Source organism: Leptosomus discolor, chromosome 8 (genome assembly GCF_034619465.1).
Source record: "Leptosomus discolor isolate bLepDis1 chromosome 8, bLepDis1.hap2, whole genome shotgun sequence".
In the NCBI taxonomy this organism is placed as follows: domain Eukaryota; kingdom Metazoa; phylum Chordata; class Aves; order Leptosomiformes; family Leptosomidae; genus Leptosomus; species Leptosomus discolor.
The window spans coordinates 30,496,541-30,518,010 of record NC_141398.1 but is presented as its reverse complement, the minus strand read 5'-3'; the positions used below and the strand labels follow the sequence as shown (position 1 = coordinate 30,518,010).

General features: G+C 39.9%; 1 protein-coding gene across 1 annotated transcript in view; it reads right to left on the bottom strand.

The window, feature by feature from the left end:
* Positions 1-21,470, bottom strand: part of FARS2 (phenylalanyl-tRNA synthetase 2, mitochondrial) — a 188,861-nt gene that overhangs the window by 75,133 nt on the left and 92,258 nt on the right. The window contains exon 5 of the mRNA XM_086469294.1: positions 6,228-6,379. Within this exon, the coding sequence (XP_086325420.1) occupies positions 6,228-6,379 (152 nt within the window). The remainder of the gene's footprint in view (positions 1-6,227; positions 6,380-21,470) is intronic.

The following is a 21,470-nucleotide window of genomic DNA, read 5'->3' as shown; positions in this document are numbered from 1 at the left end:
CATTTAACAGACTGTTAACAAATGTGCAGATCTCACCCCAGAAGCATGTAAGTAATTCACTCAAAGGCAAGAATAAATCCTTTCTTACCTATTCCCCATTTATATTTTTAACAGCATAGCCGTCAAAATGCAGTAAATCAATTTTTCCCCCCTTACTGTCTCCACACTGCCTTTTCAGGGTATTTTTAGTTGTTCTGATTAAAAATTTACCTCTTAAGTACCACTGAGGACACAGTGCATTCTTGATTACAGTTTTGTACACTTTTTTCAGCCTGTCTACGTATCTTCCTTACAAATGAAGAAGTGGAGGCATATCCTTCCTTCCTTCCCTTCTTTTTCTACAAAAAAAAGAAGTTTCAGCATCAATCTTTAAAAAAATCAGGTCCCAGACCAGTAGAAAAACAACCTTTCTGTAAAACACAGAAAATACTTTTTCAGAATGAGGATGTGAGGCCATCACACCTGACAGGATTATGCAAGGTACCTAGGACAAGAGACACAGCATGCTAAGCTGAAAAAAATATTTGCAGGGCTCGCCCAAAGCAAAGATAAGCAGCATTTACGGATTCACTTTGTGGTGCTGCATTGTAGGTGACAGGTACTCACCCCTGGTCTCTTCTCTCTGTCCGCCCTCTTCATCGGGGATAACTCAGGTCAAAAACGTATTCTGCCACTTCTACCATGCATTCTACCATGTGTGATTAGCCGGTATTTCCTCTATTACTTTGGACAGGTATGCTTTCAGTACCACCCCTGGAATTCCATGTGTGTGCAGTTGCCATACTCAGCTGAATGTCTCAGAAATGCAAGACACTGCTTTTACAAGGATTCTCTACATGGCAGCAGTTTTGATTTGCTTATTCATAGTGGACAGAGACCTTTCTACCTTTTGACTGCCATTCAGCCAGCCTTTCTTTTCCCCTGTCAAGCCTGTTTCCTTTCTGAAACTGGAGAAGTCTTGACCACCAAAAAGGAGATGACTTTCTGATTTAGCTTCTGAAGGTCATTCATATTGATTTGACAGCTTAGACAAGTTGAGTAGTAGAAGGCCTGAACTTAAAGGTATGGAAGGTACAACAGTCATTGCAAAAAGTAAGGAAAAAATCCCTGACTTACTTTTCTCCCTTCAATATCAATATAGTCCAAAATATTCTCTTTGTTATTGCAAATGTTTGTTCACTAGAATGTTCCAAAGGGAAAAATGTCAGCCACAAATCCTCACTCATCATGTATTTGCACAGAAATGCTTAAAGGTCCTTAAAGATCTCCAAGGATTTGAGTAGCAGTCAGATAGCAGAAACAGTGCCACTGCCTTCCGGTGGTTGGTCTCACGGCTCGTGCAGCATACAACTCAAAGTAAGTCACAGCAAACTGATTTTAAAGACCATGGACAGAAAAAAAAATATGTCCCACAAACCAAATGTATGAAAATCTAAGTGTTCGCAACTAACTCATCAAGCAAAGAGAACTTAAATCCACAAGATGGACTGTGAAAAACATTTAGCTCACTGCAAAGGGACATTTCTTCTCTCTTCTGCTTGCCTTACAAATACCTGCTCCTGTTCTTACCATAACTGCCACAGTTTCACTGTTTCCTTGGCATTTCAGCAAAGCCACAACTTTTTCTCCGTATCTGCTGATTCTTTTTTTTTTTTAAATACGCCTGCATAACAGGCGTGTTACAGCCATGTTTTGTGTTATTCACCTTGGATGAAGTTACACCCTGACTGCGTTATCAGGACAATCCTGATAGAACATTTAGATTCCAAGAATACCCTAAAAATCAGGTGACAGTGGGCCTTACTTTCCCATCCACATTTGCTTGTATGGGTCTGAGATGGCCTGTCATGCTACAGGTGATGGGAAGGTATCAAGAGCTGACAGAATTATCCTCCGACCTGTTCAATGTCATGTACTACTCGCTCCCTTTCCCAGATGCATGTTCTGAATGCAAGAGCCATATCTCACACAGCTGATGCTCCTCTCTTATTGAAGGATCCCCTACTCCCAGACTTCCCAGTCTGACTGCAGATCTAAACGTCCTGAGCAGCTGCCTAGGGTCCCAAGTGCTGTTTGGCTGTTGAGATCCAGGGGCTGTCTCCTCTCATGGGATACCTTGGGCAGATACACATCTCTAACTTGGAGAGGTATGTGGGGATTGCAGACACCTGAAAAGTCCATGTTCTCCTGTTGACACTTTTGACTCAAAAGGAGTGTTTGGGGCAGGTGGACCTGTTTGGAATTGCTGTGGTGAAAACAAAGGGAGGAATTTCTTGTGGATCAGAGGACTCTTGCTGAGCACCCCTACAGTTATCCTGGTTTCCAAAATCACTTTACGCAAAAGCTACTACCTCGGCTTAGTTGCTAAAAGTCAGTTCTCTGCTTGGAACAGAGCACATGGATTTCTTTGCTCTGTGAGGTCTACCCATTGCACTGGTGAACAGGGATTTACAGGAATGACAAAATTCAAAGGAAGTAAATACAGAAATGTCTACATGTCCTAACTACTGCTAGTACATTATTTTCTAATAGGGATTGCTTATTTTTCCACCTCAAAGTAACACGTGACTGCAGTATGAAATAACTTTCTACTTGAAACATTTTACAATTGATCTAGACCCACTAGGTTGGCATCCATTACAATTAGTTTCAGCTGTAAGGAAAAATAAACAATTTTTTTTCAGACTAAACTGACCCAGAAAGTTTATTTTCTGGAAAGCTTTCTTCACACATTACTCAGTTTACCTCAGTCCTGTGTCTTGTTTAATTAAGTCTACCTAAGTTGCATTTAGGCTGGAACGGTTCTTTACTACCCTAGCACAGTAACTTGGCATTCTCCTAAATTTGCACCTTTCAGGAATGAGACTCCTTCTTGCTGTATCTTTTATTTGTCTGTGCTTTCAAGGAAGAGTTCTCAATATTATCACCTGACAAAGCGGATAATCAAGATTTACTTTTTTTCCCCAGATGTCTCTTCCTTGTTTAAACAATTGCTTGTCTCATGTTTTCCCCTCACCCCTTTCCTTTTTCCTGTAGAGGAATACATTTTCACTGCTAATACGTATCAGAATTGCAATGTACTGGAGCATGGTTATCAGTCCAAAGCCCAGTGGAAGCTTGAAAGGTTTCTGAACCACAGAAAAGTCTGTAAGGTAACTATACAGTATCACATAGACAGCCTTTATAAAGGATCTTAATTAAAAGACTCTTTCTGTGTTCTAAATTAGTTTTATTTGTATAGCATTTTCTGTTTTCCAGTCTTTATAGTTCTATAACTAAAAAAGGCAGTTTAAGAAGGAAAATAAGACTGCTCAATGTCCTAATTCCTCATGAAACTGGTATTTTTAAAGGGTGAAAAAAGTCTGATTTCTAAATTCCAGAAGCAATTAATTACAAGCATGAACTTAAGCTGCTTGCAAGTAACTAACATTTAAGACAGCAGCACTGCAGACTTCCCTATCCTACACACTCTTTTCCCATCCTCCAAACCAGAATCACTACAAGTTCAAGATAATGATTACAAGCATCTAGATCTGTAACATACAGATCCATAGCAACACACTGAGAATCTTGTATGTTAATTTCTGTGCCCAGAGGCTTTTCTGCAACACTGAATTAAAGAAGCCACTGTATCATTCCTGTAACAAGACAATTATCTTGGAATTAAGACTAAGCAAAACACTCTTTTCCAAGAGTCAGTCTTCCGAAGGCTTTAGAGAACAGACAAAATTACTTACATGGCTTACGTCATCGGTCTGCAAGAGTTACATATTTGCATACACCCTGTTCTAAGAAAGAATGGCAAAGTAACAATTATCTTATAGTCTTTACCTAGAACTCTTTTTTCAGTGAGGTAGATAATGTCCTTGGAATTACTGGTTTTGAATAGGGCATTTTATTGTTGTTGCAGTTGAACAAACTAAGAGGACTACAACATCACTTACCAACAATCCATTAGTGTCACCAAATTCTCCAGACATAAGGGCGAGAAATGTTTCCTCCTTGTAAAGTCAAAATATATTTAGATGTCTGATCAGTGAAGGTTTAATGGCTTTAGAGGACAATACTAGGAAAGTCCTAGATCTGTGTGATAATTCTCAGAGAGCAGTCATCCTTCCCATCTATTTGCAGAAGCCACAGGGGAAATGAGAGGTGTATTGCTTGCTGAGAAAGAAATGATCTTGTACTGATCAACTGTCAGCCCTGGCCTACATTCAGGATGTGTCAAAGCATATCAAAGGAGAAAACACATACAGTAGAAATCCAGAGTAGTGAATCCTGTCCCTACCTCACCACTCTACTAGGTAGAAGATAGCATTCTCAGTAAGGAAGAGAAGCATGACCCATGAGCTGAGCAGTGACTGATGCAGCTGGTGAGGCCCTCCCAGTGTACGTGGATTCCTCCAGTGAGCTACAAGAGTAATCACAGAATAATACCATCTCTCTTTGAGGGAGCAGGGAACAAGATTTCTCCAAACCTTCAGCCTTGAAAGAGCTGCTTACACTACACACAGGATTCTGCCCCAAGAGAAGATGAACAACAAAGACAATCACACACGTTTGGTATCACCAAGAATGGTGATACCAAGAAGAATGTAGACGAAAAATGGCAATGAACACAGATGTGTTATACATACAATAAACATTCTTCATGAATCAATGGAAAGGACTAGTTCCAAAAATGGGTCCAACATTCCATTTTTTACAAAAATAATGTTGATTGCATCACATCAGAACCATCATGATAGAAGACAGCAGGATCTGTGTGAGCAGCCTTCAATGTCTACGCACTTGTGCTAACTGATACTATGGTGCAGTCCAAGTAACAATAAGAATTTATCTGTACCTGCAACAAACTTGCTTTGGAATGTCTCTGTAAGATACAGTCTTGTTGTCCTTTACAATGAATAGTACTCATTATCTTGTCCTAGCCTGTATTCCTCTGCTGGACACACCATTTTGAGTATAGAGTTAGGATCCTTTCGCATGATTTTCATGTGAGAACCACTTCAGAATTAATGACTCAAAGCCTTCAGATGCCAACACAAATTCCACTGCCATTTCTGTTTCTTCACACAGCAGAAACAGTCTCATATAACGTCACACAAAAAGGGTAAAAAAGGAAAAAAACCAACAACAAACCAATAAATATTAATCTACTGAACCACCATGAAAACTAGGCCATAGGATAATCTATCCATCCAGTCTGCAACATACATCAAATTCAAAAGTATAATAGGGATAAATACCTGGATGTAGAAAGGAACAAAATCTATAGGTGCAAAACATGAAACATTTTACTGTCGTCTTCAAAAACCACTGCAGTTAGGTTTACTACCTGCCCTTCGACAGCACCAAAAAGAAGTCTCAAAGAAGAGAAATTATTTTAAAAGCCAGTATTAGAAAGCTGGGTGGCAAGTAGCATATTTACTTCTTGATTTGGAAACAGCAAATTGAAAAATGGTGCATATGTAATAGCTGATACTTGTCAGTTTTTGAGATATATCAGTTGGACAAGTAACTCGTGTGCCCAATGGTTATGTCAGTGCTGCTATATCAATAAAAAGATATTCTGAAGCTTGAGAGACTGTTCAACAGCGTAAATAAGTGTCAGAAAGAAAAGAACAAAGATTTATTTTTTTTTTTTTCCTCCCTATTGAATATCAACAATAGTATCCTGCAGTTCAAAAAACGTGTAGATATGTCACTTCGGGTCATGGTGGAATTAGGTCAATGGTTGGAACTTGATGACCTCAGAGATCTATTCCAACCTTATGATTCTATGATTTTTAGCCCTGATAGTTATAGTAAAGGTCTACTAGTGAATCAGGACTAGAAAAAGAAAGGAAGAGAACATGGAGACAAACACCAGTCACTCAGCGAAGAAGAGAACTGGAATATCAGACATGTTATGGATAAGAGTGTCACGCACTGACAGACATATTGAGGAAGGCAGTTGTTCACTGCTGCTGTGATTAACTGAGCACAATACATTTGGGTTGCGGTCTGAATACCAGAAGCTCAGTACTGGTACAAAAATGAAATATAAGATGATATTTTTAGGTAAGAATATTTGTTCTTGAAAGTGCTGTAAAAATGTTCTGGAGCTAAAAAATGAAATGAGTAAACACCATAAGAATTCAGAATTTTTTGGTATAAAGAACTAAAATATTTATAAAATATTTATATTCTGACCACAGGAAAAATGTGTTAAAAGTTTTACTTACTTTGGATGGGTAAATTCATCCAATAGAACAACCTTTTCTATCAGGTCTCCACCAATGGTTCGAGCCAAATCATAGAAATCATTCTTAGAGTATGTCTCAGAAGGCAGCCAAAAGGAGATGTCATTGATCAAAGGTGGGTATCTGCTGAGTGGCTAAAAAAATTAAAAAACCATACCTTTATAAGTGGCTGGACTTGGTAGGTATACTTACAACTGCTTTCAACTTGTATAACACACACAGCACGCATTTTAGAAGCTTTCTGAAATGCTTTCTGAAGTGCAAACTGACCTTGTAAACAACTGAGATGCAAAATTTTATACTAGGAAAAGTCTTTTAAAGATCCTCTCATAACGACTTTGATTCACCCATTCAGAAGAAAAAAAACTTGTTTTGTTTGCTAAAATCAGCATGGATAAGCCTGAATATACTTTTGGATCAGAGCTGTTTAAAAGGAAGAGATCATTTTAACATGATTATTCACTGGGTAGAATTGCACTTTTAAAAAACATTTTTCAGAATTTTTACAGACTCAAAAATTCTTATCACATTAATGTATAAAATTTATTTGTATTTTATGTCATTTTTATATAACATGATACGTTATATACTTTTTAATATATATTCTTATATAACATTACGTGATATTATTTGTACTGTTCAATTTCTAAGAAAGTCTTATCAATAGGCACATTCTTACTAAAAGTTTGCAGTAAGAAACACACTTTGGCTTAAGAAAGGGATCATTTCACTTCCCAGCGGTTTTTATAGACTTTCAAACACCTACAACAAAAAAAGCATTGTTCTTAGCAGAATTATTAGTTCCACAAGTACCACAATAGACTTAAACATAAAGAGGCATCTTTGCTGCCGACAGAAAGACCTCATCTTGTGGTCAGAACAGTTTAACTTGCTATTTGCAAAAACAGGAAGAGAAAGAGAAACAAAAGATGACAATTACTAATTTTGCAGTTTTAATGAAACTTCCCCAGAGTCCATGGGTTTCAGATCGCGTCTTTGCTGAGACATTTACCCCTTTGAAGAAAATGGTAATGGTCTGCTTTCATGCCCTCTAGGTCATGCAATATCTTACTTCTGCCTTCCATTAATACATGCAGTTGAAATACGTATTTTTGCACAAGACTGTCAGGGTCTGCATCAGAAAACATCTTTTCTTATTTTGCTTATATGTATATGACAGCTAATGTGTACACCTTGGTCTATACAGTATATTATCTCACTCAAAAATGTATTCCATGCCTGGAAATGTTTTATGATGGAGCAGCGAAATCCTAAGTGAAAATCCGCTAAAGTAACAAACCTGTTAAAAAGGCAAATTTACAGCTGATTTACTCAAATCCTGTTCTGTAAAGTGTAAACCAGTCAATAAATATCTAATAAGGAATACAGGGCAAGTTTTAAATTAATAACCTCCCCAGTGAATAAAATTGTGATTCACAAATGTTTATCCAACTTGTTAAAGGAATAAACTTGTCAAATGAATTAATATCCTGTAAACCAAATTAAAAAAAAAAAAACCTTACACAATAAATCCGTCACACAAAAGGTTTTGATAAAACACTCATGAATAGAAAGTAAACGCCTCCTCTGCTGTAGAAAAGTCACAGCTGCAAATGCTGGAGACACTCCTCAGTCAACAACCTGAAACTTGTGTTAGTGTAAATTACGTTATTGTCCTGCAGTAAACCTCTACATTCTTACCTCACCCATATCTACCACTATATTTACCACCACTGTATTTCAGCAGCCTACTGCACACACTTCAAAGCCTGCGGGTACTAATCCAAAAACTCACTGACCTCCCAGCTTCAGGACATTTAATTATTCAACCAGAAGGTGTGGCTCATGAGCCTAAGCATGACCACTCCATTTGGGCAGGTGCCTACTTTCATTCCCACAGATACAAGAATAATTACATGTTCAAGTAACTGAGTAATATCCTAAACCCTGAATGGAGCAGAGTACCCACAATTCATAAGGAGAGAGTACTTGCTATCAATTTCAAAAGAAGTAGGATTATGTCACACACATGAAAACAGCACTCTCCAACTTCAAACGGGATCTACGCAAGGACTCAATTGGTCAGATCTTGCAAATGTACTTGGAACAGTCTGACTTACATCATCTGTGTCGTCAAATTCCATGGGAGCAAAGTTACTCAAAGATGTAATAAAGTGTAGGGTCTGGCCCTCCTGGATGATCAAGGCTGTAAGAAAACTGCTGCTTTGACTCAAACCATGATACTACTAGCCTAGATACAGAATTGTTGTAATTCTGTGTGCGCACGCAGGTGTGTATCCTTGTGCGTGTTACAAAGACTGGAAAGACAAATGCTTAAAACAGTAAGCATAACTTTTTTATTATTAGGCACTAAACTTTTCTCAGAGCCTTATAATGCAGAAAAAGCTTTTATGGTAAAAGACAAGGCAATAATCCTGTATTACACTGTCCCTTCACCACCTGGCTGCAGTCAATATCACTGCACTAAGTATTATATCAACACTAAAGTTAGTATAAGGATAAAATTCCTAGTTCTCAAACATATTGATCTGTTTGTTGTAGAGCTACATAATTGTTTATTAGCTACACCTAAAACATGAAGTGGACTAGGACAAGAGTTGCAACTGGCAGGTCAAAATGAAGCGACTAAGTTTGCATTCAGGCACCCCAGCAATTACATACTGAGGTCCAACAGATCTCATTGCCATCACTGTCCTCCTTTCTGAGCTCTCCTGCCCTTTAACAACAGAGGAGTCTAAAGCCCATTGACTCCGATTCCATTACAGGTTCAAGGCAAATGGCAGCCCTGAAGACTGCTTCCTTATGAATTTACAGACATTTTAGAGGCTCCCCTTGAGAGCAATGTTCTTCCCACTACATTTTCTGCTCTGCTGTCACCTCCAGACACAACTCCAGCTACATCCTCTTCACAACTTAGGTGTGCTCCAGCACAACACTCGGAGAAGCTAAGAGGACACTGGCTGGCTCTGCTGCCTGCATACTGGCTGACTCCTAGCACGTTGCCCAAGCCTGGAAGACCTGTCGTCCCTCCTTCTACTGCCTGACCACCTCCCTTAGATCTTTAGGGAAAAGGGGTTTAGAAAAAGGTAGAACTGATCCCACCTACAGAGCACTGCTGATGCACAGACAACTCTGCACCACTTCTTTGGTCCCATCAGAGCTCTGTCATCACAGCGCTACTTTAAATGTTCTGTTTACTATCCATTTCAAACACCGCAGTGCACTATCTTTGACATTTTTCAACAGCCTCAGAAAACAAAAGTGCTTTCCCAGTAATTACACTATCTATAGGACTCCACAGAGCCCACGTTATAGGGAATATCCCATTTTTCAATCACCTAAGGTGAAAGCATTTAAGAGTACTGAATTACTATCTTTTTTTAAATAATAAAATGGAAGCTTATGATGATCCACCCTCAATGATACATGTTTAGTAGTCATTAGTCACACTTCCTTCTCTGGTTAATAAATAAGCCAAGTACTTACTATAACTGCAAGCTTTTCCCTCTCAGAATGCTAATTTTAGTACAGAAACGAGTAGCTGGATACCATGTTGTACTTCGCTCTGCCAGCCTGCCTTGCCCATGCCTAGATGTATCTGAAGAGTGCATCACTGAAAACTCAAGGCTGTGACCCTTCTATGTGGGTTTGTGATAGTTTAGGGCATTCCTCATCCCCAGCCCTCTGCTCTACCTTTCTGTCTGAGATTATTGCCCCTGCAGCAGCTGATAAAACAAACATGTGCCTGTTCCTCCACCACTGCAGTTCACAGCCAGCTGAAAATTGCCCCTCTCAGTGGTTTATGCCCATATACACTGAAGTATTGCAGCATCTTGAGGTACTGGGGGACAGTTGTCTTAAATAGCAACAGGATCCACCAGAACTCATCTGTCAGCGTAAAGTAGCAAATACTTGGGCTCTGCATATGTTGCCACACCAGGGCACTACTCTGGACACCTTGGCAGCAGCAATCAATTGGTCACCACAAGAGTAGCCTCTATTTGTCCACACATGGCAAAAGATCATCAGCTAGCCTGGATCTGGATGCCACACAGCTGCACAGGAGAGAAAATACAACACATGGCAGAAGCCCCCACCTCTGGAGGAAAAACAGCTGGGGATAATGCACAGCCAGTGTCAACAAATAAGCTGGCACAAGGCCATGGAGTGTCTTTAGCCCAGAGTCCCAAAAAACATGATGAACTTCAGCACTTTCAACAAACATCTGGCACTAGGGAAAAAACCCCACGTTTTCCCAGATGCAGTAACTGTGAGTGCAACATGCCAAGGGGACAGAAGTTTTGTGCTGTGGCTGTTCACCTGATTCCCCCTCTGCTGCCAGCTGCAGATATGAAGACAGAATGAAAAAGTGACAAACACAGCAGAGGAAAAAGTTGTATTTTGACAGCAGTGACACAAACGCAAGGTTAACGATGACATGTACCAAAAACTGGGTTAGCAACTCCACAGCAGCCAAACTACTAGAAAGCCAGCCATGCTTTACTGCCATCACCAGTCTAAGACAGAAAAAAATATGAGACTTAGCAGCATCATGGTTGTCAAGCTTTAACAGTCCTGCATTGCTCATGTTTTGGGGAACTACGTACATAAGCTATGCAGTTTTAATGCAACGTCATATTCTCACCGAATCGAAAGCTACAGTCCTATAATAGCTAAGCTGTTCTTAATATACTCCATGGTGAAACTACATTAATTCAGTGTTATCATAGGAAATTTAAACACGTAACAGGCATGAAATTCAAATAACTGTAACTTAGCCCCCTTGCACATAATGAAGTTTCTTGTATTCATGTGTATGCTCCTAGATTTACACCTTCATATTTATGACCAGCATAGACAAATTACGGTTGTTGCAGGAAAAATAATTTCAAATTTTGTGGCTGTCATGTCTTAAAATTCACAGTCACAATGTTCCATTACGATAAGTTTTCTACCCTTCCCTTCAACAATTCAATTTTTTTTTTAGTTACAGATAGTAAATTCTATATATTCATACATGTACACACACATATATATGCATTTATATGTAAATACACACACACACACACATCTAAAGGAGAAAATGGAGAAAATTCAAGAGACAACGTCTATAAAGTCTGATAAATAGACACATTCTGGGATTAAGCTCTTAAAACCAAAGCAAATGGACCAGTCTGAGGTTGATGCACTGCTCTGTCCTCCTCTGGGGAACGGCCGAAGGGCATTAGCCTCCAGTAGCTCTCCAAGCTTCTCAGGGAATGAGCACGCAAGTATGATCAGCCCTTTCTAGACGGCAGTCTGGTCACCTCAACAGAGCTCTTCACCTCTGCGAGTTCACATGCAGATATGGGGAACATCATGCGTCCATGGGAACATCATGTGTTGCCTGGATTTCAGGCACTCTGCTTGTACAAGGACCATTTTGAGTGGAAGAGGTTTTCTTCGTGCATGTGTGAGAATGCTCTGTTCTTGGTTTACTGTGAGTGTCCTTAAGCGACCCAAATAGCTTCAAACCATTAATTCATTCAATGTGGAAAGGAAAACACTCTTCACTATTTCTCACAGAAGCAAGGGGAAAAGAGGAGAGAGCAAGGGAAGCATCAGGTTTCAAATGAACTAAAGGATGCATTTTTTCCACACGGCACACCATAACTAAGGACCTGTTACACAGAACCAAAAGGGACTAAACAAATTCATGGTGGACAGATCCTCTAGTCACTATTAACAGAGCGATCCAATCCTCTGCTCTGTGCTTGAGTAGCTAAAAATAATTTCTCACTCCCATAGAACAGATAGGACTCACAAGGAGAACCACCAAAATGGATGTGTTTCTACTACTCACTCCCACATCTCAGCTTCTTACAACTCTCTTCTGAAAGCAGCAGGATGAAAAAGAGACTAGCCTGGCATGTTCCTATAACAGTTGTAGGTCTACTGGGGAAGAATATGCATTCTCCTCATGCTTCTTCCCCAGCCTCCCAGTTGATGGCCTACTTAGCTAACTGGTTTCACAGTGCTAATCTTCTCCCATTTCAAACACATATCACTGCAAAACAACTAAATGCCAAGAAATGCTTTTTCTGGTATTAATTTTCCTTTTGAGCAGTGTCTACCAGAGAACTGTTGTGACATAAACGGGAACAGATGGGACAATGTATTTACTATGCGGTGGTGTCGTCTACAGAAAACGAGCAAGCTTGTGTCCTGAGGAAGAAATCCAGTGATTTGGATTCGCCAATATGGTAAAGTGGTTTCTCACACCAAACCTAATAATCAATACTTAGGACTGCCTTTTGCGCAGGCAGTCCACATTCTGTCTGTCCAAACCTCCCATTCCACAGGCAGAATCACTCCATCAGGCTTTTTTGTAGCAGGGGTAAAAAGGGCAGAGAAGACACAAACCTCAGAAAACAAACTGTTAACAAATAAAGACTGTATGTACCAATCCTGCGTTTTTCTAAAAAATATCTACCATGCCTGCAAGGAACAGGCAACAAACTGGTATAGGTCAGCAAAAACTCCACTTCTCAGCAGATGCTAAGGATTTCTTCTTCAGCAGTGCTGAGCACCTGCAATTCCTGCAGAAGGCATTGGTTGCTGCAGGCATTCCGTGTTTGCCACGCTCAGAAGTCAGGTTTCCTCCTTTCTGATGGTTTGGTTTGTATGTTTTTTCTCATTATGCTTAATAATAATGCCAAGATAAATAGCTCAGTGGGGTAAAATACTGCACACATCAACAATTCATGTAAGAGATTTATATCTAAACAAAGAATGCAAGTATTTGGAAAGTGACTGCAGCAATATGAAGATGTATTTCTTCCAACTGCATAGCATAACAATGGAAACAAATTGCAACCAACATTTTATTTCAGCTTAGACGAAAAATCTCATATAAGGCACCATTGATTATATTTCCTTTCTGCTCATTAAATCCACCATTCCAGAGAGTTATTGTTTAAACAGCAGAATCTCCAGAAAACCTGAATATGACTTACACCAAAATAAGCTGGCATCACAAATCTTACAGGCACTGCAACACCTGAAAAAGTCCTTCTTCCCCCCTAACAAGCTATTATTTTTTTTTTTTCTCTCTCTCCTAAAAAGCATAGAAATTTCCAAGACAACAGTAGTGATGCTTCATATTTCTTGGCCAGGTACAATTTCACATAATGCCCTAGACATTGCTATGCTACAAAGGCATACAAAGGCATGTCCTCATCTTTCTACATTTCTCAGACCTATGAGCTAATCTGTATCATCTGGGAAATGCTACTACAGATACTGCATCATAAAGATCTATGCTTCCTAGGAAATTAAAAGATCCTGTCTGCCACGTACAGCAATTTACCTGAGCAGATTACTGGTGGCTTTGAAATATTCATGATTTCCAGTGCCACTAAAATAGCTGGGTTTCCTTCTTCACTTGGGAATACTGCCCGAATTGCAACAACTCTTTGCAAAATGCAGTACTTCAATTTCCAGAGTAGTCAACTTCACCTTTTTCCACCTTACATACTAAATTCATACAAATAACAACCTCCAAGGTGCAAACCCCATAATAAAACACCAGGGTAGAACACTAAGCTAAAACCAGTAACTAACTTTAAAGAGCAGTAGATAAGCTAGCAAAACAGAAATGAAAGGTTCTACTTACTTGTCCAATACTCAGAAGAGGGAGAAAAGCCTTTAATTTTTCCTTTCAGGCAGACCCTAAGCATTCTTAAAGCTATACTCTTGTTAAAGAGTAACAGCACTTAGAAACTACTTAGAAAGCTACAGAGAAGCCATAAGCCAAGAGCAGACCAGGCACAAAATGCACACTAAGCATTTAAGTACGCAATGACAAAATGTAGAGAACATTTAAATCTCTACAAGCAGAATCCTTGTGCAGAACAGCTATTTCTTTAACGCCTTCTCTTATTTTACAAGAATCAGAAAACGGGTTCACTATTGCTGATTTAGGAGAACTGGTTACACGTGGGAATAATTATGCAAACTGGATTTAACACATGTGCAGGAGCAGAAGGATGCAAGCAATCCTCAAAAGAGGTGATTTCTTCCCATTACTAATTTTTAGAAAATTGCAAAAACAAATCCTCTGCAACATATGCACCCCAGAGCATTACTTGTCACATTTTGGTTTAGGCTGTCACTACTATGGTCCAAGTGTCTCTCACACTAGCAAGATGAAGGAAATTGAGGACGGGTATGATAAGAATAATACGGTTCTTCCCAACTGTGCCTTCTGTTGTTTGGCTATTCTCTGTAGCCTAATTCATATTCTGAACAGAGAAGTGGTAGCTGAAAATCAGGGGCTTATTAACACCATGTACTTCAAAAAGTGCTTCTGTTCACACCCCACACACCCCCCAAACTATTCTCCCAAGCCCTCATTTCCTAGGGACACTCTACAACTGAGCTGCAATGGCTAGTCATGATGCAGAAGACAACTGTAGTAAACTCATCTATGACAAAACCCATCCTTTTATCCAAAACTGGTAAAAACAATTAGAGTGTATTTCCTACTGGTTTCAAGATAGCTCCCTCGCTCCCCACCTTTACATTTCTGTGGTTGTGTATGCATACCAATACATACCTGTATCTCTGAAGACACACACTTTCATAGTGTAAGTGCTTAGGCACTTTTTAAACAGGAGTTTATTCTTGCATCAAATGCATAATGTACACTCACAAAGATGTATTTAACCCTGCTGTAGGCAGGCAGATATTCAGATTGTGATAATTACCTAGGACTGACAGTCAGAAACCAGGGTCCCATTAGGTAGACAGAGCATGAAACAATAGCCCCTCTCCTGAAGAAATTTCTGCCCTCATACAGTATTGGAGAAGACATGCTGAGGCAGGAAGTACAAGACAACTACAGCTGCAAACCGTATGGAAAACAGAATTATTGAGTAGGTAAACTGAGTCACTTTAGTCTTTGGCCCTGACCTCAGTAAAGTCAAGACAGTCACTATGCCATCCTCTTAGCCAGAACCACACTGTAATTAAACCAGTATTGGAAAAATACTGGCAAAAGTGTAAGGGTTACCCTCCTTAATAGCTACAGACTGTTGTAGGCAGAAAGACTGAAAGCTCTGAATATCTGTGGATTCCTGCTGAAACCACCAGCAGCTGGTTCTCATAGCTTCACATAACCAATACAAAATCTTTTGTTATTTTAGATTTCCAGGTTTACTCCTTCACCTAATACTAATTTAATGTGGGTTTCAGCATATATATATATATCACTGCTGGAAAATGCTCCATGGCTTATTTAAGCACTTTGTATAACCGTTACACTTCATCATTTGGGATGCAATAAAGATTGGTTGATATATTCAGCAGCAGAATTACTCATTTGTGAGCTATTTGTTTTAAAGAACCTCAACCAGTCAAACTGCAAATATATGAGGTTTAGAGATCAAAGCAAACCACAGTAACACATGCTTTTTGAGGCTTATTGCACTTTTTGCTAAGTAATCATTTAAATATCATCAGTTGTACTTTGACTGGGTTCCATTGGCTTTTGCTTACAAAAAAAAGAAAAACATCAGCAGCAAAATGATTCTACTGACAATAACTGTACATTGCAGCAGCATTCATAACCGGAAATTCATTTTTTATTTACATCATGTAGGGGTGAGCTCAAAGGCTACAGTTGCTTCTTTTTCTTTAAAACCAAATTGAAAGGAAGTCCCTGGTCGTCTGTTCCCAGTTGCTCAGAATCTATTCCACTTGTATTGATGACACACCTGCCAGATATACCATTTTTTTCTTTTGCTTGTGCCAAAGCCTTTCAAGGGATACACTGTGAATGTTACCATTCTTGAAGACTTGCAGGGGGCTGGGTTTCTGCCACATTGTTCCAACTTTTACAGATTACAGAGAGGCAGAAAAAAAAAAGCGATCTTGACCCTTTCATTTGTTTTTGAACCAGTAACATTCCTTTTTTTCATGTGAAAGTATTTTTACATTAATTGCATGGAAGAACAATGGCAAACAGCTGTTTGCAAAGATATGGAGCGCTCAATTCGAAATCCACAGGACACACCTTCAGACTCAGTGGCCTTTGGATGTCATGTGCATTCCACAGTTATTTCGCTTGGGATGCCACCATTGGAATCTAAATGACAAAAAACCTTCAACAAGTACAGCTGTATGTCTTCATCAAAGTTACTCTGTTTTTCTCTAGTCCTTGACTTTTCTTTCAATTACTCCTGGACTCCTTCCTTCTTTCCTCCAGGACTAAGGTTCTAGGTGTCCAAGGTACATGGAAGGAAAATGTAGAATACTCCCAGCTAGCAAAGGCTCCTCTTTCCACCCAGGCTGCCCACTGCCCTCACTGATCCCACTGATCCATGACCTTTCCCTTGTGCTGCTTATGCATGCTGTGGCATGATATTGAGTGGTAAAGCCACGTTACAGGTTTCTTTCCTCCCATCTTTCTCCAGTCACTTCTGGTTTTATCCTGCCTCCAAAAAGAAATGTGCTGTCTCCTCAGTTGCGCTCAGGATGAGGGGCAATGCTGAGAAGTGGATCAGGGAACTGATATGGCTTTAAGGAACCACAGAGGCTTCTCTGTGCATCTGACTATTATCAAGGTGGCTGCTAGGTGAATGACATGAATTTGCTTCACCCTTTGGTGATCCAGCAGACAACAAATTGAGATAATATGTAAGGTAAATTTCACTAACTAATCTAAACATAAAGGGCTATTAAGATTTTTCTAAGTACAAACAGAGAGGAAAAAAACCAGCAGAAAACTATTGCTTATTTGTCCAGGTTCAATGGAAAGCTATCAGCAAGATTAGAATGCAGTGTGTGGGCGGAGGGATGGAAACAGAGTATGCATGAAAACCTGCATCATCTGTATTAGCTCAAAGGGTAGCAGCTGGATTGCTGGGAACCACATCCCTCGTCAGTGGTTATTTTCACCAAGAGTTTCAGTAATATCATCTCAGTGCAGCCTTAGGCATGGGCCTGAGTTCCAGCACACCAAGTGCTTCACAAATCCAGAACAACAATGTGGAGTCAAATGATGGTTCCTGCCCCTAAAAGCTGATGTGCTAACTGTGAGACAAACAACAACAAGCAGATGAAGGCTGGAGATAGAGTCCACTGGAACCATGAAATGAAACTCAAAAATGACAGACAGGTGTCTCAGCTCTTCACCACCTCAGACATCTGCTGTCATCTGCTTTGGTAGGCATTGCAAGAAATTGGGAGTTTGTGAAGGAGAGGTTTGAAAGAGTGCAGGAAAGTGGATATCACTGAGAGCTCCTCCCCAGTGTGAGAAGCAATATCAGAGAAAACCCAAAATGCTTACATGGATACTTAACAAGTGGGGAGAAATGTTGAAATCACCGTCCAGTTTAATGCAGGAATCAGATTCTGCATAAGGCCTAAGAGTTGCCAGGCAAGAACAGGCTATGAAGAGCCCTGACAGTGAAGAAAAGCAACATTTCCTTGCTAAGCCACAGAAGTGGTAACAAAAAAACAGGCAAAGAGAAGAATTCAGCTCTGCTGGGAAAGACCCGGGGGGTCCTGGTGGACAGTGACTGGGCATGAGTGCACTGCAGCAAAGAAGGCCAAGAGCATCCTGGGTTGTATCAACAGAAGCACAGCCAGCAGATCGAGGGGAGCAACTATCCCTCTTTACTCAGTGCTCATTAGTCCGCATGTGGAGTACTGCATCCAGTTTTGGCACCCCCAATGTAAAAAAGACATTGACAAGCTGGAGCAATTTCAGCAATGGGCCACCAAGAACAGGGGCCTGAAGCATTTGCCCTGTGAGAAAAGGCTGAGGGAGCTGGGTTTGTTCAGTCTGGAGAAGAGACAGCTTCAGGGGAACCAAACAGCAACCTGCAAGTACATATAAGGAAGTTATCAACAAGATAGATCCAGGCTTTTCACTCCCATGCATGGTGGGAGGATGAGGCAATGGATATAAGTCAAAACAAGAGAATTTCAGAATGAGAGTAAGAAAAAACTTTTTCACCCTGAGGACAGTCAAGCAGTGGAATACGTTGTCCAAAAAACCTTGTGCAGTTTCCATCTTTGGAGGTTTTCATGATCCAACTGGATAAAGTCCTGAGAAACCTGGCCTGACCTCAGAGCTGACACTACTTTGAGGAGCAAGTGGGCCTAGAGATCTCCTGAGCTCCCTTCCAACCTGAATTAACCTTAGATCCTAAGACTATGAAGATGAATGAGAGCCAAGGCAAAGATGTGGTAGGAAGATAAGACAGGGAACTCCTTTGATTCACATATTCCTACTCCTAGCACAATGAACTAATGCAGGTAACACTCTTCAACACCTTCCTATCTCCACACTTCTGTACAGTGTCAGACACAACCTCTCCTAAAGAGGAGACAGTCTATAGAACCAGTAGCTGTAGTAAGTATCCTCAACTCAGGTTTTACTTGGGGAAATGAAAAGCTAACAGCTAGAGAAAGAGAGCACAGAATATGTTTGGAAAATTCATTACCTTGAAAGGCTGAGCACACAGTTCCAGTTGTGCCCTAGTGAAATCGCACGTGTATCTAAGCATGTTTACTGTAGCATATGATGGCAAAACCACCATATTACTCATTTGCAGTTCACTGGTATGAAAACTGCTTATTTTTTTTAGACCTGGACATAAAAGTCCACAAAATTAAATTAGGATAGGATAGCATTCGATATACCAGTTTTCATCACTCCTGTTTTTGACGTATGCCTGAGTTTTGGAGGGCTGCTATAAATATTTCAATCATTACTCCTAGACAACACTTTCTTTGCTTTCAACACCACCCCCACCCCAAGACTGATGATAATACTTTAAATTACAAAATCGCTTTGATGGCTTGTGCTCATAATATTTGAGGTCACTCATACTTCTTCATTTTTCAAAAGCAGATCAAGAGTAGATGTGTACAGTACAGCCTAGGAAGACTTCTGATTGATTTTTTTTTTTTTTTAAAAAAAAAAAAAAGACTTTTGCATCAGTCTCAATAGTTTTTTGCCTTAAACCTACTCTCCTTTTCTGTGTCTTTCTCCTCTTCCTGCCCCACCCCCCCATCTTGTTTAAACCTCCTCTGTTTGCTACTAACTTTTTCATATTGCCCCCAATGCCCAAAGCACACCTATTCTCTCTTCTACTTTCCTCTTACTTTGTCTTATCTCAGTGATTTGTTTTTTCTTGTATCCAGTCCCATATGACTGCCCATCCACTCTCTTTCTCTCTCTCTCTCTCTCCTCATTTCTGAGCCTCTATTTTCTTCTTTCCCTCCTGTGTTTTCAGCCATTTGTCTTTAGCTGAGAATGGGAATTCAAGTCCTGTTTACCGTCCAGATGCTTGCTTGTTGACTTTCTTTACCCAAGTGTTGATCAGTAAAACTGGCTCGGATCAAAGATTTTGCAAATGAAGTTTGTGGTTTGTCAGATTAAACTCTTATAATAGCCATTGTTAAAGTTTCCTCTGCTTCAGCCCTGCAAGGCACTGATCACTCTCAGTTGGATCCCAGGAAGTACGGAGATTTCTGACCTGAAACTGTTCAGGCATTTAGGCTGTGTTTGAATACAGAACTATCCCATTGATTTAAATGGGACTACTTACAAGTTTAAAGCTCAGCAGGTGCTTCAGTACCTTGCCTGACTGGAGCCAGAGGGCTCAGGTTCCTAGAGCTTCTATAACAGCACTGGCTACAAACAATATGAGATACAATACCCTGATGAGAGAAGACTTGAGGATCAAGCGATTTCTAATTGAATTGTGCAGCTTGGTGCAGCATCTTCACAATGAAGAAGATATTTTGCCTTCTTTCTATGCCTATCCAATATTAAAAAAAGGAGTTTCATAATGTTCTGCAGAGTATGGAGACAACCCTGAGATGATATACAGCATGTATACAGATGTAAAGGTTTTATTGACATTCATTTAAGACACTATGTAAGTCGCTCATAAGAAATTCAACCTTTCCAAAGTCATGCCAATAAAATGTTTATGCTACACCATGATCCATTCTCTGTTGAACCTCCACATGCACACACACACATTACATATCTTCAATTACAGTAAAACTAATTAGACAATAAATCACAGTTGAGGCTGTACCTCATTTATTCAGACATCCAAGTTAAATTTACATACTAATGGTTGTGTATTTGCCTTTAATAGATGCGCTATTAGAAAGAAAACATAATAAATGAATAACCATTTAAGCACGGAGTTACCTGATCTTGATGAAAATTATCTGAAAATGTAGCAGTCAGTGAATCTATTTACTTTATTATTAGAAAATAAAGCTAATAACAGACTAGGAAGAAAAATATAAATTATACAGAGTAGCATACTAATGATGGATCACACAGACCCACACTGTGCAGTGAACCCAATAACATCAAACTGGTTGAAATGGCTGGCTTAGACGTTAGACGCTCTCCTTCTCAAGAATGGAATAAAGGATATAGACTAAGACTGTTTAATTCGCAAAAGTTTCCCCTTGGACCTGCCAGTGCATTTTATTTTCAGCATCTTCTAAAGCTTCAGGACAAGCTGTGTGTCTCCCAGCAACAATCAGGTATGTGCACAGGAAAGATGCACAGGGATGATGACTGTGTCAGAAAACTGAAAAGTGCACAGTAAGGTAAAAAGTTGTACTGTGTAATTGTGTGAACAAGAGGGCTCACATACGTAGGAAATAGGGCAGACTGGGCTACTACATAAATCTTTTGTCATTAGAATAGGGGCTTAATTCCTATGGCACACTGAGCAAAGGCAAATGGGAATGAGGCCCAGTCTTTGCTATCTTGCACAAGACAAAGGTGAGCCCACTTTGGTTTCCTTTCCCATACAATCAATCTCTTTCCACACAAATACAACTTTCTGAAGATACACTTTTTCTCATCTCTGCTAACTTTGACTGTTCAGCTTTCAAAGCAGAGACAGTCTCCTAGGTTAGGGTCACATACACCATTCCGACTACAGCTGTGCGGGAGGTGAACAGCGTCAATGCAAGATGCTTGTCAACTCTCCTCATTCCACTGCCAAAGGTTACTAGCCCCTCAGGTCCCCCAGCAGAGCTGCTCTAGGAGCTTTGTCCATCCCAGTGTCATCAGGATGATCCTAGTTAAAAAGTCTATTATTTTGAGTATTGAAGCTAACAGGTTATTATGAAGGAACCAAGTTTGGAGAGACTGCATGTGCCAGCAGATAAAGG